The 26411-nt window shown below is 44.8% G+C and overlaps 1 protein-coding gene across 3 annotated transcripts in view; it reads right to left on the bottom strand.

Annotated features, from left to right (window-relative positions):
• The window catches only part of LOC129861162 (acid-sensing ion channel 1-like), a 92526-nt gene that overhangs the window by 40800 nt on the left and 25315 nt on the right, over positions 1 to 26411 (bottom strand). The window contains exon 1 of one of the 3 annotated variants that reach the window (XM_055932337.1): positions 26033 to 26251. The exons of the other annotated variants lie outside the window; for them this stretch is intronic. Coding sequence (XP_055788312.1) covers positions 26033 to 26134 — 102 coding nt within the window. The 5' untranslated portion in view covers positions 26135 to 26251. Of the gene's footprint in view, positions 1 to 26032; positions 26252 to 26411 lie in introns of those variants that run through there. 3 annotated transcript variants of the gene reach the window in all.

The raw sequence follows: 26411 nt of genomic DNA, 5'->3' as shown, positions 1-26411 counted from the left end.
GCTGTGTCAGATTTCAAAAAAACTTTACGGAAAAAGCAAACCATGCAATAATCTGAGACGACGAGTTTAACATTGACCAGCCTCAGAATTTCCACTTCCTGTTTGGATTTTTTCTCAGGTTTTTGCCTGCCATATGAGTTCTGTTATACTCACAGACATAATTCAAACAGTTTTAGAAACTTCAGAGTGTTTTCTATCCAATACTAATAATAATATGCATATTTGAGTAACTGGGACTGAGGAGCAGGTCGTTTACTCTAGGCACCTTTCATCCAAGCTACTCAATACTGCCCCTGCAGCCATAAGAAGCTAATGCAACTGCTGTGTCAGATTTTTTTTAAACTTTACGGAAAAAGCACACCATGCAATAATCTGAGTACAGCGCTCAGAGACCAACACAACCCAAACAGATATGCGCCATGTTGTATAGTCAACAGATGTCAAAATAGCATTATAAATATTCACTTACCTTTGATGATCTTCATCAGAATGCACTCATAGGAATCCCAGTTCCACAATAAATGTTGTTTTGTTCGATGAAGTCCATCATTTATGTCCAAATACCTCCTTTTTGTTTGCGCGTTTAGCCCAGTAATCAAAATTCATGACGCCCGATCACTAGGTGCAGACGAAAAGTCAAAAAGTTCTGTTACAGTCCGTAGAAACATGTCAAACGATGTATAGGATCAATCTTTAGGATGTTTTTAACATAAATCTTCAATAATGTTCCAACCGGAGAATTCCTTTGTCTTCAGAAATGCAATGGAACGCAAGCTAACTCTCTCACGTGAACGTGCCTGGTCAGCTCGTGGCTCTCTGGCAGACCTCTGATTCATTCCCCTCTCATTCGCCCCCACCTCACAGTAGAAGCATCAAACAAGGTTCTAAAGACTGTTGACATCTAGTGGAAGCCTTAGGAAGTGCAATATGACCCCATTTCCACTGTTTCTTGGATAAGCAAAGAGTTGAAAAATTACAAACCTCAGATTTCCCACTTCCTGGTTGGATTTTTTCTCCGGTTTTTGCCTGCAATATGAGTTCTGTTTTACTCATAGACATCATTCAAACAGTCTTAGAAACTTCAGAGTGTTTTCTATCCGAATCTACTAATAATATGCATGTCCTAGCATCTGGGCCTGAGTAGCAGGCAGTTTACTCTGGGCACGCTTTTCATCCGGACGTGAAAATACTGCCCAAGAGAGGTTAAAAATATTTGTTGGTCTGATGTGATTAATGAGGAGCATCCAGATGCTGCACTTAATGAATTTATGAAATTGCTTCTTCCAATTATTGATAAACATGCACCTGTTAAGAAACTGACTGTTAGAACTGTTAAGGCTCCATGGATTGATGAGAAATTGATAAAATGTATGGTTGAAAAAGATGGGGGAAAAGGAGTGGGTAATAAGTCTGACTGCACATCTGACTGGCTGTGATGTGACTAAACTCAACAACTAAAATGATGTGACTAAACTCAACAAAAAGAAGAAGAAACTTTATTATGAAGCCAAGATCAATGATATAAAGAATGATGGAAAAAACTTTGGAGTACTTTAAATTAAATTATTGGCAGAAAGACAAATTCAACTCCATCTTTCATCGAATCAGATGGCTTATTCATCACAAAACCATTTGATGTTGCCAATTATTATTATTATTATTATTATTTTTTAACCCCTTTTCTCCCCAATTTTCGTGGTATCCAATCGCTAGTAATTACTATCTTGTCTCATCGCTACAACTCCCGTACGGGCTCGGGAGAGACGAAGGTCGAAAGCCACGCGTCCTCCGAAGCACAACCCAACCAAGCCGCACTGCTTCTTAACACAGCGCGCCTCCAACCCGGAAGCCAGCCGCACCAATGTGTCGGAGGAAACACCGTGCACCTGGCCCCCTTGGTTAGCGCGCACTGCGCCCGGCCCGCCACAGAAGTTGCTGGAGTGCGATGAGACAAGGATATCCCTACCGGCCAAACCCTCCCTAAAGCGGGCGATGCTAGCCCAATTGTGCGTCGCCCCACGGACCTCCCGGTCGCGGCCGGCTGCGACAGAGCCTGGGCGCGAACCCAGAGACTCTGGTGGCGCAGCTAGCACTGCGATGCAGTGCCCTAGACCACTGCGCCACCCGGGAGGCCCGCCAATTATTTGAATGATTATTTCATCTGCAAAGTGGGCACACTTAGGCAGTATATGCCAACAACGAACAGTGAGCAATTGTATTCATGAATTTAAAAAAATAATAATGAAAGAAAAGCATTGCAAGTTTGAATTTTGTATTGTTAGTGTGGGAGAGGTGGAAAATTTGTAGTTATCTATCAATAATGACAAACCTCCTGGCATTGACAACTTAGATGGAAAGCTACTGAGGATGGTAGCTGACTCTATAGCCACTCCTATCTGTCATATCTTTAATATGAGCCTAGAGGAAAGATTTTCTCCTCAGGCCTGGAGGGAATCCAAAGTAATTCCGCTACCCAAGAGTGGTAAAGCGGCCTTTACTGGTTCTAACAGCAGACCAATAAGCTCGCTGCCAGCTCTTAGCAAACTGTTGGAAAAAATTGTGTTTGACCAAATACAAACAAATGTAAACAAATCTCTGTAAACAAATTAACAACAGACTTTCAGCATGCTTATAGAGAAGGGCACTCAACATGTACTGCACTGACACAAATTACTGATGATTGGTTGAAAGAAATCGATAATAAGAATTGCGGGAGCTGTACTGTTAGATTTCAGTTCAGCCTTCGATATTATTGACAATAACCTGTTGTTGAAAAAACGTATGTGCTATGGCTTTTCAACCTCTGCCATAATGTGGATTCAGAGCTATCTATCTAATATAACTCAAAATGTTTTCTTTAATGGAAGCTTCTCTAATGTCAAACATGTAAAGTGTGGTGTACCGCAGGTCAGCTCTCTAGGCCCTCTACTCTTTTCCATTTTTACCAATGACCTGCCACTGGCATTAAACAAAGCATGTGTGTCCATGTATGCTGATGATTCAACCATATACGCATCAATAACCACAGATAATGAAGTCACTGAAACCCTTAAGCTGCAGCTGACCCAGAACGGAGCGGCACGTTTTGCTCTTAATTGTAATCAGAGGGCTGATATAAATACTATGCATGCCAGTCTCTCTTGGCTAATAGTTGAGGAGAGACTGACTGCATCACTTCTTCTTTTTATAAGAAACATTGTGTTGAAAATCCCAAATTGTTTGCATAGTCAACTTACACACAGCTCTGACACACACACGTATCACACCAGTCATGCCACCAGGGGTCTTTTCACAGTTCCCAAATCCAGAACAAATTCAAGAAAGCATACAGGATTATGTAGAGCCCTTATTGTATGGAACTTCCTTCCATCTCATGTTGCTCAATTAAACAGCAAATCTGGGTTTAAAAAAACAGATAAAGCAACATCTCACAGCACAACGCCTCTCCCCTATTTGACCTAGATAGTTTGATATGTACTGTATGCTACATGTGACTTACATTTTTTTGTGTAGTTCTGTCCTTGAGCTGTTCTTGTCTATTGATATTCTGTATTATGTCATTCTGTATTATGTTTCACGTTTTGTGTGGACCCCAGGAAGAGTAGCTGCTGCTTTTGCAACAGATAATGGGGATCCTAATAAAATACCAAATACCTTTTGGAAAGTATTCAGACCGCTTTACTTTTCCCCACATTTTGTTACGTTACAGACTTATTCTAAAATGTCTGAAATCTTTTTTTCCCTCATCAATCTACACACAATACTCATTAATGACAAAGCAAAAACAGGTTTTTAGACATTTTTACTAATGTATTAAAAATAAAAACAGAAGTATCACATTTACATAAGTATTCAGATCCCTTACTCGGTACTTTGTTGAAGCACCTTTGGCAGCGATTACAGCCTCAAGTCTCCTTGGGTATGACGCTATAAGCTTGGCACACCTGTATTTGGGGAGTTTCTCCCATTCTTCTCTGCAGATCCTCTCAAGCTCTGTCAGGTTGGATGGGGAAGGTTGCTGCACAGCTATTTTCAGTTCTCTCCAGAGATGTTGGATCTGGTTCAAGTGCGGGCTCTGGCTGGGCCACTCAAGGACATTCAGAGACTTGTAGCAAAGCCACACTTGCGTTGTCTTGGCTATGTGCTTAGGGGGGTTGTAATGTTGGAAGGTGAACCTTCGTCCCAGTCTGAGGTCCTGAGTGCTCTGGAGCAGGTTTTCATCAAGGATCTCTCTGTACTTTGCTCCATTCATCTTTCCCTCGATCCTGACTAGTATCCCAGTCCCTGCCGCTGAAAAACATTCTCACAGCATGATACCGCCACCACCATGCTTCACCATAGGGATGGTGGCAGGTTTCCTCCAGACGTGACACTAGGCATTCAGAGCATAGAGTTCAATCTTAGTTGCATCAGACCAGAGCATCTTTTTTCTCATGGTCTGAGTCCTTTAGGTGCCCTTCGGCAAACTCCAAACGGCTGTCATGTGCCTTTTACTGAGGAGTGGCTTCCGTCTAGCCACTCTACCATAAAGGTCTGATTGCTGCAGAGATGGTTGTTATTCTGGAAGGTTCTCCCATCACCACAGAGGAACTCTCCCCCGATTGCTCAGTTTGGCCGGGCGACCAGCTCTAGGAAGAGTCTTGGTGGTTCCAAACTTCTTCCATTTAAAGATGAGGGAGGCCACTGTATTAATGAGGACCTTCAATGATGCTGAAATGTTTTTGTACACTTCCCCAGATCTGTGCCTCGACACAATCCTGTCTCGGAGCTCTATAGACAATTCCCTTGACCTCATGGCTTGGTTTTTGTTCTGACATGCACTGTCAACTGTGGGACCTTATATAGACAGGTGTGTGCCTTTCCAAATCATGTCCAATCAATTTAATTTACCACAGGTGAACTCCAATCATTGTAGAAACATCTCAAGAATGCACCTGAGCTCAATTTTGAGTCTCATAGCAAAGAGTCTGAATACTTATGTAAATAAGGTATTTCTGTTTTTATTTTTAATAAATGTGCAAAAAAAATTTTTTTTACCTGTCTTTGCTTTGTCATTATGTGGTATTGTATGTAGATTGACGAGGGGAAACAATTATTTAATCAATTTTAGAATAAGGCTGTAACAAAATGTGGAAAAAGTCAAGGGGTCTGAATACTTTCCAAATGCACTGTATAGGGATGTATGATCTCTGTGGTTACTTGTAGTTGTTCAGAGTGAACTCTGATGACACTGTATGCAATTGCCCTTTTAGAAATCCGGTCTTATCTCTATTGTACCCAGCCCACCCCCTCCTCAGGTCATCACACATAGAGGATGGTGGCTGGTTTGATCTGATTGGATATCTTAGTTTTACTTACTTTGGTTTGGTCTGTGGATTGGTCAACAATTGATTTGGAATGTAAACAATTCAGATCTGGTATAAATGGAAGGAAGGTCTGTCGTTCTCTGTCTTATTCTGTATCCAGTTCATGGAAGGAGGTTGTATGATCAATTCTCGTTTCCTAGACTTCTAGGTAACTCTTTGTTCATACTTTGTCTTGTAAGTTAACCTTGTGATCTACACTCACCAGACAGTTTATTAGGTACAGCCATCTAGTACTGGGTCGGACCCCCCTTTGCCTCCAGAACAGCCTGAATGGATGCACCTGGTCAGCAACAATGTTCAGATACGCTGTGGGGTTCAATCATTGCTCAATTTATATTAAGGGATCTAACACGTGCCTGGAAAACATTCTTCACCCCAGTACACCTCCGCCATGGATCCATGGACTCATACTGGACTCATGCTGCTAACACCAAATCCTGACTCTGCCATCAGCATGGCGCAACAGGGACCGTGATTCGTCGGACCAGGCATGGTTTTTCCACTCCTCAATTGTCCAGTGTTGGTGATTGCATGCCCACTGTAGCCACTTCTTCTTGTTTTTAACTGATAGGAGTGGAATCATGTGTGTTCGTCTGATTCAAGATCGACGAGCTGTGCGTTCCCGAGATGCTGTTCTGCACACCACTGTTGTACTGCGGAAGTTTTTTGTTTGTCTCACCATTCCCTGTTATCCCTAGACACTGTTGTGCATCAAAAGCGCCCAGAAGGGCAGCCGTTTCTGAGGCCGTTTCTGGAAGTTAAGCTTCATGCCTTGTATGTGAATTCATTCATTTTACAAAGTAGGTAACTACGTAGCTGGCCTGCTTGCTTTGTAGCCATGGATTGTGCACCTTCCATTGTTTAGCCACAGAGTTTCTAAACACTGTCTACCTAGCTACAGTAGCTGATTGATGTTTTCCTTTTGCAACCAGGGCAGAGGAAAGCAACATTCACCACCACAAATGTTGTTTACATTGAAATCTATACATAATGAAGCACTTAAGGAACCTCATGGGAACCCTTAACCTTTTCACTTAATTTAAGGGGGAAATTTGCCTTAAAATGTTTTGTGCGACTGACTTAAGGTTAAAGTTTAAGGGAAAAGTTAAGGGAAACCAGGCCCAAGGGAAAACATGCTGATGTTACCATGGTAACTCCCAGAGGAAAAGGAGGAGGCTGACCCGAGCAGGAACTTTTGGACAGATAGATGCCTGAGGGAGTATCTAGAATCCAAACAGCACCTGGCCCACTGCAAATCACAGGTGTCAAGCGTGTGTGTGTTCATGTGTGTGGAATTATTTTTTTTATTTTTTTTATTTAACCTTTATTTAACCAGGTAGGCTAGTTGAGAACAAGTTCTCATTTGCAACTGCGACCTGGCCAAGATAAAGCATAGCAGTGTGAACAGACAACAACACAGAGTTACACATGGAGTAAACAATAAACAAGTCAATAACATGGTAGAAAAAAAAGAGAATCTATATACAATGTGTGCAAAAGGCATGAGGTAGGCAATAAATCGAATAATTACAATTTAGCAGATTAACACTGGAGTGATAAATCATCAGATGATCATGTGCAAGAAGAGATACTGGTGTGCAAAAGAGCAGAAAAGTAAATAAATAAAAGCAGTATGGGGGGTGAGGTAGGTAAATTCGGTGGGTAGTTTACAGATGGACTATGTACAGCTGCAGCGATCGGTTAGCTGCTCGGATAGCAGATTTTTAAAGTTGTTGAGGGAGATAAAAGTCTCCAACTTCAGAGATTTTTGCAATTCGTTCCAGTCGCAGGCAGCAGAGAACTGGAAGGAAAGGCGTCCAAATGAGGTTTTGGCTTTAGGGATGATCAGTGAGATACACCTGCTGGAGCGCGTGCTACGGGTGGGTGTAGCCATCGTGACCAGTGAACTGAGATAAGGCGGCACTTTACCTAGCATAGCCTTGTAGATGACCTGGAGCCAGTGGGTCTGACGACGAACATGTAGCGAGGGCCAGCCGACTAGGGCATACAGGTCGCAGTGGTGGGTCGTATAAGGTGCTTTAGTAACAAAACGGATGGCACTGTGATAAACTGCATCCAGTTTGCTGAGTAGATTATTGGAAGCTATTTTGTAGATGACATCGCCGAAGTCGAGGATCGGTAGGATAGTCAGTTTTACTAGGGTAAGTTTGGCGGCGTGAGTGAAGGAGGCTTTGTTGCGGAATAGAAAGCCGACTCTAGATTTGATTTTGGATTGGAGATGTTTGTTATGAGTCTGGAAGGAGAGTTTGCAGTCTAGCCAGACACCTAGGTACTTATAGATGTCCACATATTCTAGGTCGGAACCGTCCAGGGTGGTGATGCTAGTCGGGCGTGCGGGTGCAGGCAGCGAACGGTTGAAAAGCATGCATTTGGTTTTACTAGCGTTTAAGAGCAGTTGGAGGCCACGGAAGGAGTGTTGTATGGCATTGAAGCTCGTTTGGAGGTTAGATAGCACAGTGTCCAAGGAAGGGCCGGAAGTATACAGAATGGTGTCGTCTGCGTAGAGGTGGATCAGGGAATCGCCCGCAGCAAGAGCAACATCATTGATGTATACAGAGAAAAGAGTCGGCCCGAGAATTGAACCCTGTGGTACCCCCATAGAGACTGCCAGAGGACCGGACAACATGCCCTCCGATTTGACACACTGAACTCTGTCTGCAAAGTAGTTGGTGAACCAGGCAAGGCAGTCATTAGAAAAACCGAGGCTACTGAGTCTGCCGATAAGAATATGGTGATTGACAGAGTCGAAAGCCTTGGCCAGGTCGATGAAGACGGCTGCACAGTAATGTCTTTTATCGATGGCGGTTATGACATCGTTTAGTACCTTGAGCGTGGCTGAGGTGCACCCGTGACTGGCTCGGAAACCGGATTGCACAGCGGAGAAGGTACGGTGGGATTCGAGAGGGTCAGTGATCTGTTTGTTGACTTGGCATTCTAAGACCTTAGATAGGCAGGGCAGGATGGATATAGGTCTGTAACAGTTTGGGTCCAGGGTGTCTCCCCCTTTGAAGAGGGGGATGACCGCGGCAGCTTTCCAATCCTTGGGGATCTCAGATGATACGAAGGAGAGGTTGAACAGGCTGGTAATAAGGGGGTGCGACAATGGCGGCGGACAGTTTCAGAAATAGGGGGTCCAGATTGTCAAGCCCAGCTGATTTGTATGGGTCCAGGTTTTCCAGCTCTTTCAGAACATCTGCTATCTGGATATGGGTAAAGGAGAAGCTGGGGAGGCTTGGGCGAGTAGCAGGGGGGGGGGGGGGGGGGGGGGGGGGGGGGGGGCTGTTGGCCAAGGTTGGAGTCGCCAGGAGGAAGGCATGGCCAGCCATTGAGAAATGTTTGTTGAAGTTTTCGATTATCACGGACTTATCAGTGGTGACCGTGTTACCTAGCCTCAGTGCAGTGGGCAGCTGGGAGGAGGTGCTCTTGTTTTCCATGGACTTTACAGTATCCCAGAACTTTTTGGAGTTAGAGCTACAGGATGCAAATTTCTGCTTGAAAAAGCTGGCCTTTGCTTTCCTGACTGACTGCGTGTATTGGTTCCTGACTTCCCTGAACAGTGGCATATCGCGGGGGCTCTTCGATGCTATTGCAGTTCGCCACAGGATGTTTTTGTGCTGGTCGAGGGCAGTCAGGTCTGGAGTGAACCAAGGGCTATATCTGTTCTTGGTTCTGCATTTTTTGAACGGAGCATGCTTGTCTAATATGGTGAGGAAGTAACTTTTAAAGAATGACCAGGCATCCTCAACTGACGGGATGAGGTCAATATCCTTCCAGGGTACCCGGGCCAGGTCGATTAGAAAGGCCTGCTCGCAGAAGTGTTTTAGGGAGCGTTTGACAGTGATGAGGGGTGGTCGTTTGACCGCGGACCCGTGGCGGATACAGGCAATGAGGCAGTGATCGCTGAGATCTTGATTGAAGACAGCAGAGGTGTATTTGGAGGGCAAGTTGGTCAGGATAATGTCTATTAGGGTGCCCATGTTTACGGATTTAGGGTTGTACCTGGTGGGTTCCTTGATGATTTGTGTGAGATTGAGGGCATCAAGCTTAGATTGTAGGACTGCCGGGGTGTTAAGCATATCCCAGTTTAGGTCACCTAACAGAACAAACTCTGAAGCTAGATGGGGAGCGATCAATTCACAGATGGTGTCCAGGGCACAGCTGGGAGCTGAGGGGGGTCGGTAGCAGGCGGCAACAGTGAGAGACTTATTTCTGGAGAGATTAATTTTTAAAATTAGAAGTTCGAACTGTTTGGGCATAGACCTGGAAAGTATGACAGAACTTTGCAGGCTATCTCTGCAGTAGATTGCAACTCCTCCCCCTTTGGCAGTTCTATCTTGACGGAAAGTGTTATAGTTGGGTATGGAAATCTCAGAATTTTTGGTGGCCTTCCTAAGCCAGGATTCGGACACGGCAAGGACATCAGGGTTGGCAGAGTGTGCTAAAGTGGTGACTAAGGCAAGCTTAGGGAGGAGGCTTCTGATGTTGACATGCATGAGGCCAAGGCTTTTTCGATCACAGAAGTCAACAAATGAGGGTGACTGGGGACATGCAGGGCCTGGGTTTACCTCCACATCACCCGAGGAACAGAGGAGTAGTAGGATGAGGGTGCGGCTAAAGGCTATCAAAACTGGTCGCCTAGAGCGTTGGGGACAAGGAATAAAAGGAGCAGATTTATGGGCGTGGTAGAATAGATTCTGGGCATAATGTGCAGACCAGGGTATGGTGGGGCACGGGTACAGCGGAGGCAAGCCCAGGCACTGGGTGATGATAAGAGAGGTTGTATCTCTGGACATGCTGGTCTCAATGGGTGAGGTCACCGCATGTGTGGGGGGTGGGACAAAGGAGGTATCAGAGGTACGGAGAGTGGAACTACGGGGTCCATTGCAAACCAAAACAATGATAACTAGCCTGAACAACAGTATGCAAGGCATATTGGTATTTGAGAGAGACATACAATAAGGCATAAAGTGATTGCAGGTCTTGATTGGGAGAGCTAGCTAAAACAACAGGTGAGATAACAGCAGCTAGTCAGCTAACACAGCAACAGCAGGTAAAAATGGCGACGACTAGGCAGAGAGGGTCGGATTAACTACACACAGATCCTGAGTTAAAGCACAGAGCCGACAGATAAAACACAAATAAACAGAATGGAGTACCGTGAATTAATGGACAGTCAAGCAGGCATCAGCTATGTAGCCAAGTGATCATAGTGTCCAGGGGGCAGCCGTAGATGGAGCAGGGAGGCCTCCACTAAGCTAGCACACGGCGTTTTAAATTTAGTAGCCCGGGGGGTGGTCTGTTCAGACGGAGGGGGTCTGCTCAGATGGAGGCCGGTTGAGGGCACAGCGGATGGGGTATTCGTCTGCAGACCAGACGTGGTCGTGTCGACAGAGAATCCAAGCCGGAGGGCGATGGCGAAAGGTTGTGGGGGTTGTGAATTGTAGAATTGTGTTTGCTAACTGGTGTTAGCTTCGTGGCAGTGGTGCTAGCTGCGCTAGCTGCAAGCTAGCTGTGAGGATCAGAAGTAGTGGCTCAGGGATTACGGCAGGAATCCGGCGTTGTTGTCGAGAGACAGTCCGATGCTGGTAAATTGGTGAGTAATTCTGCTCTTCGTGCGGTGACGTTGATAAACCAGTCGTGGATTAGTAGGATTCCAAGTTGCTCCAGGTAGCTAGTAGGCCGGGGTTAGCAGAATGGGCCTTCAGCGGACGTCACGCCTGAGGGGCCTGTTGGAATCCTCGGGCAGATTATGTCAGTATTCCAGTCATAGAGGATCGGTGGGGTTCCGTGCCCCGTACCGGCAGTAGAAGGGGTCCGGATGTTGTAACCCAGGAGTGGGCTTCGGTGGTAGCCCAGGAGCCCTAGCCAGGCTAGCTTCAAGCTAATTGGTGCTTGCTCCGGGATGGAAACGCTAGCCAGGAGTAGTCACCCGGGATTACGGTTAGCTAGTTGCGAAGAACCAGATGAAAATGTTCAGAGTCTGCGGTAGGAATCCGGGGATATGGAGAGAAAATAGGTCCGGTATGCTCTGGTTTGAGACGCGTTGTACAAACTGGCGAGAGCTTTCCGAGCTAAAGGTTAGCTGATGACCGCTAGCAGTAATTAGCTGACTGCTAGCTAGTAGCTAGTGAGCTGGCTAGCTTCTGTTGGGGGATTCCAGATTCGAGGTGAATAATACTTTAGAGAAAAAAACAGATCCGCACCACATTGGGTGAGGCGGGTTGCAGGAGAGTGTTTTGAAGTTGAGTTTTAGAATTTTTTTTTTTAAAGATATGCGAAGAAAAGGATATAAAAATATGTATACACAGGACACGACAAGACGAGGACAAAGGACGTCTGACTGCTACGCCATCTTGGATTACATGTCTTTACTATAAAACCCATGAAAGATTTTTTGATGGGTTTTATAGTAAAGACATGTCATTTAACTGTTCAAATGTATTACCTTTTAATGTGCAATGAACACAACCATTCATAATGTTTCTCAAGCAAATCACTTCAAAAAGCAAGCATCCGGAACAGTGTACTTACTGTGCACCGCCAACTTTTCTTCAATTCATATGTGGCTAAAACTATCCCATCGGAGAAAGCATACGAGCAAGCGAGCAAGCGAAACAGTGCCCCTCTATCTCACTGTATGTAGCCCATGTATCTGATGCTGCTTTGTCAAAAGAGTATGACATGTCATACTATTTGAGGGCCAGACAGCATCAGATACATGGGTTACACCACGAGCGGAGCATGGTGGGGCCTCAGGCGGAGAAAAAAAAAGATTACTAGTATTTTCTTTTATTATGCCCAGCTCACGAGGCTCCTTGATGATGTGAGCCCTGAGGCAAATGCCTCTTCTGCCTAATGGTAAGTCCGCAAAAGTGAGTGTGCGCACGCCTGATTGTTTGTGTGTGCGTGTGTGTGCGTGTGTGTGCGTGTGTGTGTGCGTGTGGAACCTGAACCTAGCTGATCCAACCCAGTGATGATAGCAATTAAGAGAAATGAGGAGCTGGATTTGTAGAAAAGTGGGGACATTTGAACTGGACATCTGGTTTAAAGATATTAGCATCAAACAGGACAAGCATTAATACTACAGGAACCTGAGTTAGAAGATCCACTTAGGACGAACGGCAGTACTGGGGAATAGGACGGCTTTAATACAAGTTTCCTGGAACAGGGAGAGAGACAAGCAGTGAATAATTGAGAGGGAGAGAGTGATTTGTCTGAAACTGCATGCATTTCCCTCGGATGACCAAAAACAAATCTGTTGTTTTCAACCAAATAAAATAAAATGTTATTTGTCACGCGCCAAATACAACAGGTGTAGTAGACCTTACCGTGAGATGCTTACTTACAAGCCCTTAACCAACAATGCAGTTTTAAGAAAATAAGAGTTAAGAAAATATTTACAAAATAAAAAAGTAACACAATAAAATAACAATAACGAGGCTATATTCCGAGGGTACCGGTGCTGAGTCAATGTGCAGGGGTACAGGTTAGTCGAGGTAATTGAGGTAATATGTAAATGCAGGTAGGGGTATAGTGACTATGCATAGATAATAAACAGCGAGTAGTAACTCTGTAAAAGAGAAAAAGGGAGGGGGTCAATGCAAATAGTCCTGGCAGCCATTTGATTAATTGCAGTCTTATGGCTTGAGTGTTGAAGCTGTTATGGAGCCTTTTAGACCTAGACTTGGCACTCCGGTACCGCTTCCCGTGCGGTAGCAGAGAGAACAGTCTATGACTTGGATGGCTGGAGTTTTTGACAATTTTTGGGGCCTTCTTCTGATACTGCCTAGTATGGAGGTCCTGGATGGCAGGAAGCTTGGCCCCAGTGATATACTGGGCCGTACACAGTACCCTCTGTAGGGCCTTACAGGATGCTCTTGATAGTGCAGCAGTAGAACTTTTTGAGGATCTGGGGACCCATGCCAAATCTTTTCAGTCTACAGAGGAAATTTAATGCCCACTGTCTTGGTGTGTTTGGACCATGAGAGTTTGTTCGCCCTCCATTTGGTAAATCCGACCACAATTCTATCTTCCTGATTCCTGCTTACAAGCAAAAATTAAAGCAGGAAGCCCCAGTGACTCGGTCTATAAAAAAGTGGTCAGGTGAAGCAGATGCTAAACTACAGGACTGTTTTGCTATCACAGACTGGAACATGTTCCGGGATTCCTCCGATGGCATTGAGGAGTACACCACATCAGTCACTGGCTTTATCTGTTTACTCCATGTGTAACTCTGTGTTGTCTGTTCACACTGCTATGCTTTATCTTGGCCAGGTCGCAGTTGCAAATGAGAACTTGTTCTCAACTAGCCTACCTGGTTAAATAAAGGTGAAATATATATATTTTTTTAAACTGGCTTTATCAATAAGTGCATTGAGGATGTCGTCCCCACAGTGACTGTACGTACATACCCCACCAGAAGCCATGGATTACAGGCAACATTCGCACTGAGCTAAAGGGTAGAACTGCAGCTTCAAGGTGCGGGACTCTAACCTGGAAGCATATAAGAAATCCTGCTATGCTCTCTGACGAACCATCAAACAGGCAAAGCGTCAATACAGGGCGAAGATTGAATTGTCCTACACCGGCTCCGACGCTCGTCTTATGTGGCAGGGCTTGCAAACTATTACAGACTACAAAGGGAAGCACAGCCGCGAGCTGTCCAGTGACACGAGCATACCAGACAAGCTAAATCACTTCTAAGCCTTGAGGGGCTCCAGTGTTGTGGATCAGCGTGGCAGATGTGTTGCTACCTACCCTCACCACCTGGTGGCAGCCCGTTAGGAACCCAGGATCCTTAGCATAGTGATGAGCTTCATGGGCACTATGGTGTTGAACACTGAGCTGTAGTCAATGAATAGCATTCTCATGTAGGTGTTCCTTTCGTCCAGGTGGGAAAGGGCAGTGTGGAGTGCAATAGAGACTGCGTCATCTGTGGATCTGTTTGGGCGGTATGCAAATTGGAGTGGGTCTAGTGTTTCTGGGATAATGGTGTTGATGTGAGCCATTACCAGCCTTTCCCAGCACTTCATGGCTACAGACGTGAGTGCTACGCCGCGGTAGTCATTTAGGCAGGTTACTTTGGTGTTCTTGGGCACAGGGACTATGGTGGTCTGCTTGAAACATGTAGGTATTACAGACTTGGTCAGGGAGAGGTTGAAAATGTCAGGGAAGACACTTTCCAGTGCTCGCAGTACACATGCTGGTAATCCGTCTGGCCCCACAGCCTTGTGAATGTTGATCTGTTTAAAGGTCTTACTCACATCGGCTATGGAGAGCGTGATCACATAGTCGTCCAGAACAGCTGGTGCTCTCATGCATGCTTCAGTGTTGCTTGCCTCGAAGCGAGAATAAAAGGCATTTTGCCCATCTGGTAGGCTTGCGTCACTGAGTAGCTCGCAGCTGGGTTTCCCTTTGTAGTCCGTAATAGTTTGCAAGCCCTGCCACATCCGACGAGTGTCAGGGCTGGTAGTAGGATTCAATCTTAGTCTTGTACTGAAGCTTTGCCTGTTCGATGGTTCTTCTGAGGGCTTAGCGGGATTTCTTGTAAGGTTCCGGGTTAGTGTCCTACTCCTTGAAAGCCCCAGCTCCAGCCTTTAGCTCGGTGCGGATGTTGCCTGTAATCCATGGCTTCAGGTTGGGATACGTACTGTGGGGTTGATGTTATCGATATACTTATTTATGAATCCGGTGACTGAGGTGGTATTCTCCTCAATGCCATCGGATGAATCCCGGTACATATTCCAGTCTATGCTAGCAAAACAGTCCTGTAGCTTAGCATCTGTGTCATCTGACCACTTCCTTATTGAGTGAGTCACTGGTACTTCCGTCTTTAGTTTTTGCTTGTAAACATGAATCAGGAGAATATACTTATGGTCAGATTTGCCAAATCGAGGGCAAGGGAAAGCTTTGTACGCGTCTCTCTGTGTGGAGTAAAGGTGGTCTAGTTTTTCCCCTGCATATTTGACATGCTGGTAGAAATGAAGTAAAACTGATTTAAATTTGCCTGGATTAAAGTCCCCGGCCATTAGGAGTGCCGATTCTGGGTGAGCATTTCCTTGTTTGCTTAAGGGCTTATACAGCTCATTGAGTGTGGTCTTAGTGCCAGCATTGGTTTATGGTGGTAAATAGACAGCGACGAAAAATATAGATTAAAACTCTTTCGGTAGATAGGGTGGTCTACACAGTGGCGACTTGTCATTCAGGGCAGGTGGAGCAGATTAAAAATATATATATATTTTTGTATTTTGGCATTAATACATGTCACAAATCCGTTTGCAAACATTGTAAAAAAAAATAAATAATAATAATTGAGTTAAAGCCGCATACAAACATGGTCTCTTGACTTCAGTGAGTTCTAGACAAGTGGGAATTCCGGAAGAAATTAGCTCCGACTGCGAAATACGTTTTGAACGGTCATCCAACTCGGAATTGTAAGTCAGGAACTCTGACCTCTTTCTAGAGCTGTGACCTGAAGATCAATGACGTCATCATGACTCAACCTTGTTTTTTTAAGAGTTCCAAGTTGTCTTGAAACACCATAAATCCAGTGAAGGACACTTTGATGACAAAATTTGCACACGAAGAATCGCCGTGACACCTTCCTGTTCAAGTGAGCACAGCACAACAAGGTGAGTCCAAAAATGTATTGTATGCTGCATAAATGACGTAATATGCCAGGGAGATATGTATACTGTAGCTAAGAAAGTAATACTAAGTGTATGTTGTGTATTAAGCTGTCCATGTGCCTCACCCTAATAATTTGGTCTATTTACCCCTCTTAATTCCGCCTACTGTTCTGACTTGGTGGTGCACATATAGCCTATAACCTGTTTTAGATAATTTTGTAAGAGCTTTAATTGTCTGCTTTTATGCCCCCTTTATTTATCCTACGGTTCTGACTTGGTGTACACTGTAAGAACGGCCCATGTTCTGAATTCTGTCGCTGTACATTTCAAAAGTGCTAAACAAATAGTTATATTGATTACGTCCGTCCTAGCTCAGTCATTAATGTCTAAATTGAAATTACGTATTGCCTCTTATTCACTTTTCATCCCCTTATGCCATAGTTTGACATCTCAATTGTCATTAGAAACCACATTTGTTTAAGCAAGTTAGCCATATCAGCAATTTTTTGGGAAAGGCAGTAAAGGAGGCTGAATGAACTGTTTCGCTGCCAGACAAGGCTCCGCTGATAGCCAGGTGTAGCAGTGGTAAGATGTTGGGACTCTGCTTTTGGGACAGTTTTATGAAGGCACGAACAGTTTGTGGCCATCCTTTGTCACCGTTATAGTGCAATTAATGTATTGTTTAGTGTTATGTTGTGGCTTTGCTGGCATGCATCCCACTTTTATTTTTTATTTTTGCCCCACCAAGATTTACATGCTAAAATCACCACTGGGTCTACAGCTTATCATGCGAGCAAAACCTTGAGACTTTCTGGATATTAGAGATCTCGCACCAGCTGTTATTGACAAATAGACACAGACCACCACCCATCGTCTTACCGGACGTAGCTTTCTGTCTTGCCGATGCACGGAAAACCCAGCCAACTGTATATTGTCCATGTCGTTGTTCAGCCACAAGATATTACAGTTTTTAATGTCCCGTTGGTAGGATAGTTTCGAACAGAGCTCATCCAGTTTATTTTCCAGTTATTGCACATTGGCCAAAAGCATGAATGGTAGAGGCGGGTTAATCTAGTTCGAGGTCTTTAATGAGTCTGACGCGAAGGATACACTGCTCCAGGACCAGGCCCAAATCCTGCCATTCGCATGAAGAGGAGACAGAGATAAAGGGGCCACAGATCCGGATGCCTTGTGAGAATTTGTCGGCGAGTGGGTAAATCGCCTCTACCATCCGTCCTTTCGGCCAACGTGATCTGATATCCAGAAGCTCTTTTCGATCATAAGAGACGGTAGCAGAAACATTATGTACAAAATAAGTTGCAAACGGGGGCCTCTCGTGTGGCGCAGTGGTCTAAGGCACTGCATCGCAGAGCCGTGCCACCAGAGATTCTGGGTTCGAGCCCAGGCTCTGCCACAGCCGATCACGACCGGGAGGCCCATGGGGCAGCGCACAATTGGCCAAGCGTCTTCCGGGTTAGGGAGGGTTTGGCCGGCAGGGATATCCTTGTCTTATCGCGCACTAGCGACTCCTGTGGCGGGCCGGGCGCAGTGCACGCTGACCAGGTTGCTAGGTGTACAGTGTTTCCTCCGACACATTGGTGAGGCTGGCTTCCGGGTTGGATGTGCATTGTGTCAAGAAGCAGTGCGGCTTGGTTGGGTTGTGTTTCGGAGAACGCATGGCTCTTGACCTTCGCCTCTCCCGAGTCCGTACGGGAGTTGCAGCGATGAGACAAGACAAGACAGTAACTACTACCAATTGGATACCACGAAATTGGGGAGAAAAAGGGGTAAAATAATCATTTTAAAAATAATAACAAATAAGTTGCAAACAATGTGAAAAAACACAAAATAGCATAATTGGTAAGGAGCCCATTAAACGGCAGCTATCCCCTCCGGCACCATTGTGTCCAACAGAACGACTTCTCAGGGATTGTAATATACTGTTATCCTCTTTCAGATCAATATTCCCCATCACTGCACAGCCTCCACTGGCAGCCGTATAACTCTTTGAGACTTACGCCTTCAAATATTGTTCCAAAAGACCCCATTCTCAAGTGCAACAGCAATCACCTTCTCTGTTAATCCAAAGCAGAAGATCGTCAACCCCCTACTCGCCTCTCTCCATGCTATCTTCCTTCCACTACTCTATGCGCAAGTTAATGGATGACAGATTTCCCCTGTCTTTCCACAATCTGAACCCAATCAGCCCACGGCCTAAGAATTAAGTAATTTGTGAATGTCAGTCTCAGAAGTGTAATAAGACACAGAGAATGACTGCCACTCAAAGTTATCTCTGCCTGCTGCTATCTGGCTGCAATTAAAAAACAGCACAGGCCCCTTAATACGCAGTCCGTGCTGATAACCATTTAACAAAAACAGACCTCCTTGTTTCCTGGCAACAATAGAGTCATAATGAGAGAACAATCAACGGAATACAGGAAACAATTAAAGAGTTACATTCCAAAATGCTATATATCCATTTTCAGAGATGTTGGTAAATTATATTTTATTGTTTAAAGAAATTATGTTGTTGTTTTTTCACAATCTAATCATGGCATGGGGTTGTTCAATGGCAGACATGTATTTGTTAAAAAATCTATCACTTGATGGCTTCATTTCAGAGAGACAAATAATCATGTTTTTTGCTAAACGCTATTTATCCTCTTCACTCTTGGTGAAATAAGTAGTACTGCTAGGTTTTACACAGTCAAATGTAACAAATAAGTATGTTCCATAAAGAACTGTACAAATGATACATCTGTGACACCAATATAAAAACAAATAATAATTCAATACAGTAATATGGATATTTTAGTAATTTCGTAGATGCTCTTATCCATGGCCTTGCTGCTGTTCCAGTTTCAACTGTTCTGCCTGCGGCTATGGAACCCTGACCTGTCCACCGGACGTGCTACCTGTCCCAGACCTGCTGTTTTCAACTCTCTAGAGACCGCAGGAGCGGTAGAGATACTCTTAATGATCGGCTATGAAAAGCCAACTGACATTTACTCCTGATTATTATTTGACCATGCTGGTCATTTATGAACATTTGAACATCTTGGCCATGTTCTGTTATAATCTCCACCCGGCACAGCCAGAAGAGGACTGGCCACCCCTCATAGCCTGGTTCCTCTCTAGGTTTCTTCCTAGGTTTTGGCCTTTCTAGGGAGTTTTTCCTAGCCGCCGTGCTTCTACACCTGCATTGCTTGCTGTTTGGGGTTTTAGGCTGGGTTTCTGTAAAGCACTTCGAGATATTAGCTGATGTACGAAGGGCTATATAAAATAAACTTGATTTGATTTGATTTGATCCAGAGTGACTTACAGTAAGTGCATTAATCTTAAGATAGCAAACACAGATCACAGTCAAGGATATGAACATTCCATACCAGCTAAACAGTTGATATATCGCTTTTTGCAAAAGAAAACACATTTTCATACACATCTAAAATGTATGAATTAAAAATCTGAGAACAGTGATATTTGACACACACATGAAGGTACCCATAACCAATCATTTCTGATGGAAAAACACATGTGAAGAATTGGTCGATATAGCGTTTCGGAAATAAACTTCCATTCCAGAGTGTAACGGGACGTGGTTGTAATTCCTCTGTGTTATTCCTGGATGTTGTCTTATTTGCATACAGTATATTTCATACTGTGTGTTCCATTATAGATACAATTGATGTTGATACTGTTTGATTGACATTCAATAAATGGGAGAAGAAGCATATCTACATGATGGTTGTAACTGTAGGAATGTATGTAGAGGGTGCTGCAAAAACCCAAGGACAGTTGTGAGCAGGTCATGCTTGTGGTCTTTTCGGCACTTGAAAACCCAGCCTTCCACACACCATCAGCCACTAGACACCATCCTCTCCTATTGTTGCCCAGCTCAAGGCTGCATGTTGAGAGGGCTAAAGGTGGGGAAACTAGATTCCTGGGAGACAGACAGAATAATTAAGACCTAAGGCAGGGTGTGTGATCTGAGCTTCTCCTCACTCTGGTCAGCCTCGCTCGTCTCTCCCACCCAGAGCTCCACGCTGATGTTGGGTATACCCTTCTGGATGTGAACATATTGTATCCTTCCTAATTGAGCACAAGTGTTTTAGGGAAGTGGCTGAGCCTTGTGGCACCCAGCGACTCATGCAGGGCCATGAGCACTGAGAGGAAGCTGTTGGCTGGAGGAGCATAATAAGATAACACAGCCAGACACATTAAACAGGTGTGTCCCTGTCATCTGAAGGGCAGAGAGAGCGAGAGAGAGAGTGCATGCTCTGAAGCTCGACTCATCATCATATCATAAATAAATAAACCAATGATGAAAAATCCTATCTGCAGTTTCAGATTCTGAAACATGAGCTAAGGCTGTAGATTGGGGAGGTGAATTATTTTCCCTTTTTTTGGGGCAGTCTGGTCATCAATCAACGAGTGTAATGATTTGGTCTACATGAGCGATTGGGTTAATTTCATCTCATTGTATGAAGAGAAAAAATGGATCACATTTACCCTTGGAGTGTGTGGGTGGTTAACCCTAAACAGTAAACACATTAGTGTTGGGGTGAACAGTTACAGTTGGTGGGGAACACTGTCTTCTGCTCTGTGGGTTTGCATTGCGCCTTGGGCATTTATGTGATCAATTTACAGGCTTGATTGGAGGAAAAGTCCACTCATCAGGTGTAAATCAGATGCTGATTAAAAGGCAGGGTGGAATGGCCTCTCCAGAGGCGCATTGACTTATGAGTACTGCTGCCGTGCATCTCTGTGGGTTAAAAACCTCTAATAGTCTAACATATGGAATTGTTTGAAGATGGTCATACCATGGATCATTTGCTATTTGATTATACTTTTAGGTATAAAAAAAGGGGGGGAAATGATTTGATAAAATATTGAATTTGGCCTTTACTACTATAGCCCGTAGAACCGCACATTCATAAATGGCAACGGTAAAAGAAATGTGTCCTAAGGAATAAGGTTTTGAAGTGTCTGTCCTATAGCGAGGAGATATAAGAAGGCTCAGGAAATATTCAATTTTTTGGGACACATATTTAACACCTTACTTTTGTCGGCACAAAACCATACTTCTATTCGTTTGTATGGGTTACCTAGAGTGGTTATAATAGTTTCTAGGCCAAACCGTTTGGACACTACAGACGTTTTTGTGAGAAGATTTTCGGAATGTATCATGGTCTGACAAACATTGCTGTACCTTGGTCACTTTCCACCGTAGATGTGGAAGACCGACATAGGCGGATGCGATTGAGACACAGCCCCTGATATCTCTAACTTAAATTGACGGATTTTGATAGGCATTTTTTATTATGTTGCTTAGATTGACATACAGGTGCATCAATACACTCTTAAGGAATTTTGAGTGGATGCATTAGGAGACACAGTTTGGCAGTTTTTTGGAATTCAACAGGAGAAACATCCTCAAAATGAGTGATATTGGCACATAGAGGTATTATCACATCACACACCCACACTCCCTCACCTCACATCTGGATAAGAACGCCTGCCAAATGACTAAATATACAAATTGTATAAGTAAATATCCTTCCTTACACACTAATCTGCATGCATTCATACACTTGAACACACATAATGTGCATAAGGAAAGTATTCAGACCACTTGACTTTTTTCACATTCTGTTACGTTAGAACCTTGTTCATATTCTTATTCTAATTTTAGCAAATTTATAAAAAAAATGAAATATCACATTTACATAAGTATTGAGACCATTTACTCAGTATTTTGTTGAAGCACCTTTGGCAGCGATTACAGCCTCGTGTCTTCCTGGCTATGACGCTACAAGCTTGGCACACCTGTATTTGGGGAGTATCTCCCATTCTTCTCTGCTGAGCCTCTCAAGCTCTGTCAGGTTGGATGGGGAGCGTTGCTGCACAGCTATTTCCAGGTCTCTCTAGAGATGTTTCATCGGGTTCAAGCCCGGGATCTGGCTGGGCCACTCAAGGGCATCCAGAGACTTGACCCGAAGTCACTCCTTCGTTGTCTTGGCTGTGTGCTTAGGGTCGTTGTCCTGTTGGAAGGTGAACCTTCGCCCCAGTCTGAAGTCCTGAGTGCTCTTGAGCAGGTTTTCAAGGATCTCTCTGTACTTTGCTCGTTCATCTTGCCCTCGATCCTGACTAGTCTCCCAGTTCCTGCCACTGAAAAACAGACAATTCCTTTGATCTCACTGTCAACTCTGGGACCTCATATAGACATGTGTGTGCCTTTCCAAATCATGCCCAATCAATTGAATTTACCACAGGTGGACTCCAATGGAAACAGGATGCACCTGAGCTCAATTTCGAGTCTCATAGCAAAGGGTCTGAATACTTATGTAAATAAGGTATTTCTGTTTTCTAAAAACCTGCTTCGTTTTGTCATTATGGGGTAATGTGTGTAGATTGATGAGGAACGTGCACAACAGTAGATGCTTGCACACACACACACACACACACACACACACACACACACACACACACACACACACACACACACACACACACACACACACACACACACACACACACACACACACACACACACACACACACACACACACACACACACACACACACACACACACACTTAATTCCACTTGGTTCCTCATCAATACCTGGAGGATGATGGCGCATAAATCTCGATAACAACTGCTCCCTTTCCACCCCGTCCTAAGAGCCGCTCAGCTGTTTCCCTTTACTTGCACACAAGCTGTTATTCATCACACACCACAGAAACATTTTTAAAAAGTAAACCATAATAAATGATCCTGAAACCCAGCCCTCCAGGCCAAGAGGGAACCGTAGGTGGTTAATAGTTCAGCGACGGTGGAGGAAATGCCAGTCTGAGGCTCACATAAACTGCAAAGGAGCATTGAGGACATACTAATCAGCCTCCAGGGCCTCAGCGCCACATTCCCCAGACAATAGTGACAGAATGTCACTGCATCCTGCTACATAGGACTGTGGATCTTGGGTCTGAGTACTGTGTAATATGTGTATGGAATATGGATGACTTGGTCAACAAGGGCCTAGAGTACTAGCTAATTTACTGTATGGTCATAACTAAGATGGAAAACATGTAATTACATCAGGCTACATGTAGAATAAATCAGGATGGGAGACAATCTTTTGTCTGCTGAATATTTTACAAATCAAAATACTGTTTGGTAAGTATAATTCATATTTAACAACATGGAGCATATACCACCGCTATCACTGTATAGTATTAAATACAGTATATTCATTGGAGATGCAGCCATGTCCACTTGCAGACAGGTTAGTGATTATAAGGAGAAAAGAATGCTTACAAATGAAGATATATTTATGAGTAATTCTACTGCAGTATAGACTAAAAAAGACACATAATCCTGCAGTTATTGGTCAGCATGAACAGAGCCTACCCAAGCTATTTCTCAAGTCATAAAAGACATTCATGTGACAGCCTGAACTGTTTTAAGATGAAGAATACATGTGGTGAACCTTGAACCTTTGAATCATCTCACACATGACATTAAAATGAATGAGTCATTAAACTATTATTCTCAGATAATCTAGTGTAGCGTAATCCTCTAATCCACATCCTCTAGTCCACATCCTCTACTCTGCCCCCTGGTCCAATCCTCTAGTCCACATTCTCTACTCTGTCCCCCCGTCCAATCCTCTAGTCCACATCCTCTACTCTGTCCCCTGGTCCAATCCTCTAGTCCACATCCCTATACTCTGTCCCCTGGTCCAATCCTCTAGTCCACATCCTCTACTCTGTCCCCTGGTCCAATCCTCTAGTCCACATCCTCTACTCTGTCCCCTGGTCGAATCCTCTAGTCCACATCCCTCTACTCTGTCCCCTGGTCCAATCCTCTAGTCCACATCCCTCTACTCTGTCCCTGGTCCAATCCTCTAGTCCACATCCATCTACTCTGTCCCCTGGTCCAATCCTCTAGTCCACATCCCTCTACTCTGTCCCTGGTCCAATCCTCTAGTCCACATCCCTCTACTCTGTCCCCTGGTCCAATCCTCTAGTCCTGATCCCTCTACTCTGTCCCCTGGTCCAATCCTCTAGTCCATATCCTCTACTCTGTCCCCTGGTCCAATCCTCTAGTCCACATCCTCTACTCTGTCTCCTGGTCCAATCCTCTATTCTATATCCCTCTACTCTGTCCCCTGGTCCAATCCTCTAGTCCACATCCCTCTACTCTGTCCCCTGGTCGAATCCTCTAGTCCACATCCTCTACTCTGTCCCCTGATCCAATCCTCTAGTCCACATCCCTCTACTCTGTCCCCTGGTCCAATCCTCTAGTCCACATCCTCTACTCTGTCCCCTGGTCCAATCCTCTAGTCCACATCCCTATACTCTGTCCCCTGGTCCAATCCTCTAGTCCACATCCCTCTACTCTGTCCCTGGTCCAATCCTCTAGTCCACATCCCTCTACTCTGTCCCCTGGTCCAATCCTCTAGTCCACATCCCTCTACTCTGTCCCTGGTCCAATCCTCTAGTCCACATCCCTCTACTCTGTCCCCTGGTCCAATCCTCTATTCTATATCCCTCTACTCTGTCCCCTGATCCAATCCTCTAGTCTACATCCCTCTACTCTGTCCCTGGTCCAATCCTCTAGTCCACATCCTCTACTCTGTCCCCTGATCCAATACTCTAGTCTACATCCCTCTACTCTGTCCCCTGATCCAATCCTCTAGTCCACATCCTCTACTCTGTCCCCTGGTCCAATCCTCTAGTCTATATCCCTCTACTCTGTCCCTGGTCCAATCCTCTAGTCTATATCCCTCTACTCTGTCCCCTGGTCCAATCCTCTAGTCTACATCCCTCTACTCTGTCCCTGGTCCAATCCTCTAGTCTACATCCCTCTACTCTGTCTCCTGATCCAATCCTCTAGTCCACATCCTCTACTCTGTCCCCTGGTCCAATCCTCTAGTCCACATCCTCTACTCTGTCCCCTGGTCCAATCCTCTAGTCTACATCCCTCTACTCTGTCCCCTGATCCAATCCTCTAGTCTACATCCCTCTACTCTGTCCCCTGATCCACTCCTCTAGTCTACATCCCTCTACTCTGTCCCCTGATCCAATCCTCTAGTCCACATCCATCTGCTCTGTCCCCTGATCCAATCCTCTAGTCTATATTCCTCTACTCTGTCACCTGGTCCAATCCTCTAGTCTACATCCCTCTACTCTGTCCCTGGTCCAATCCTCTAGTCTATATTCCTCTACTCTGTCCCCTGGTCCAATCCTCTAGTCTACATCCCTCTACTCTGTCCCCTGGTCCAATCCTCTAGTCTACATCCCTCTACTCTGTCCCCTGGTCCAATCCTCTAGTCTACATCCCTCTACTCTGTCCCCTGGTCCAATCCTCTAGTCCACATCCCTCTACTCTGTCCCCTGGTCCAATCCTCTAGTCTACATCCCTCTACTCTGTCCCCTGATCCAATCCTCTAGTCCACATCCCTCTACTCTGTCTCCTGATCCAATCCTCTAGTCTACATCCCTCTACTCTGTCCCCTGATCCAATCCTCTAGTCTACAGCCCTCTACTCTGTCCCCTGATCCAATCCTCTAGTCTACATCCCTTTACTCTGTCCCTGCATGTGCCTTCTGACTCTCTCCAACTAGCCTCCTCCTTTCTCTCAACACTTACTGTGTATTACATCTTTCCTTTTATTTTTTCTTCAACCTTCTCAACAGCTACAGTAATGATTGTTTCTTTCCCCTCATCCCTGTGTCCTTGTGTTTTTAGATCAGCATCATGTCCATGCTGGGTGTCTGTCTGTCTGACACTTCCACTGCCTACAGCCTCTCTCTACTCTCACTTTGACAATCTGTTCACCTTCGCCCCTTCCCTTGTCCCCTACCACATCCTCCTCCCCTCACCCCCCTTTCATCGACACAGAGGGTCTTCATAGGAGTTTATGTTAAGATATGATGCCAAACATTTAAATACACAGTTTAAGCAGTCTTCGACAATGACAATGTTACAGACGATTTGATTTGAGATTTACATACCTGGCCACTCAAACACACACACACAGTGCATGAGGTTAATACTGAGTTGTCCGTATGTCCGACCTTGCCAAAGGACGTTCTGAAGATGGAATGAATACTCATGGACTTCAAAGCCTCCTGCTGTGGTTACAGTACATTACTTCTACTGTATATTAAATAAACCAGAACCTGCAGCACCTGGCCCATTATCCTTCCTCTCCCCAATGATCTACCGCCCTCTGTCCCTCTCTCTCTCTTTCTCTCGGTCTCTCTCACCCCCGCTCTCTCTCCAGCTCTCTTTCCCTCTCCCTCTCTCTCTCTCCATCTCCCTCCCTCCCTCTCTCTCTCTCGCTCTCCCTCTCCTATTCTCTCTCTCCTATTCTCTCTCTCTCCCTATCCC

Source organism: Salvelinus fontinalis, chromosome 8 (genome assembly GCF_029448725.1).
Source record: "Salvelinus fontinalis isolate EN_2023a chromosome 8, ASM2944872v1, whole genome shotgun sequence".
Classification (NCBI taxonomy): domain Eukaryota; kingdom Metazoa; phylum Chordata; class Actinopteri; order Salmoniformes; family Salmonidae; genus Salvelinus; species Salvelinus fontinalis.
This window is presented reverse-complemented; position numbering and strand designations above follow the sequence as displayed.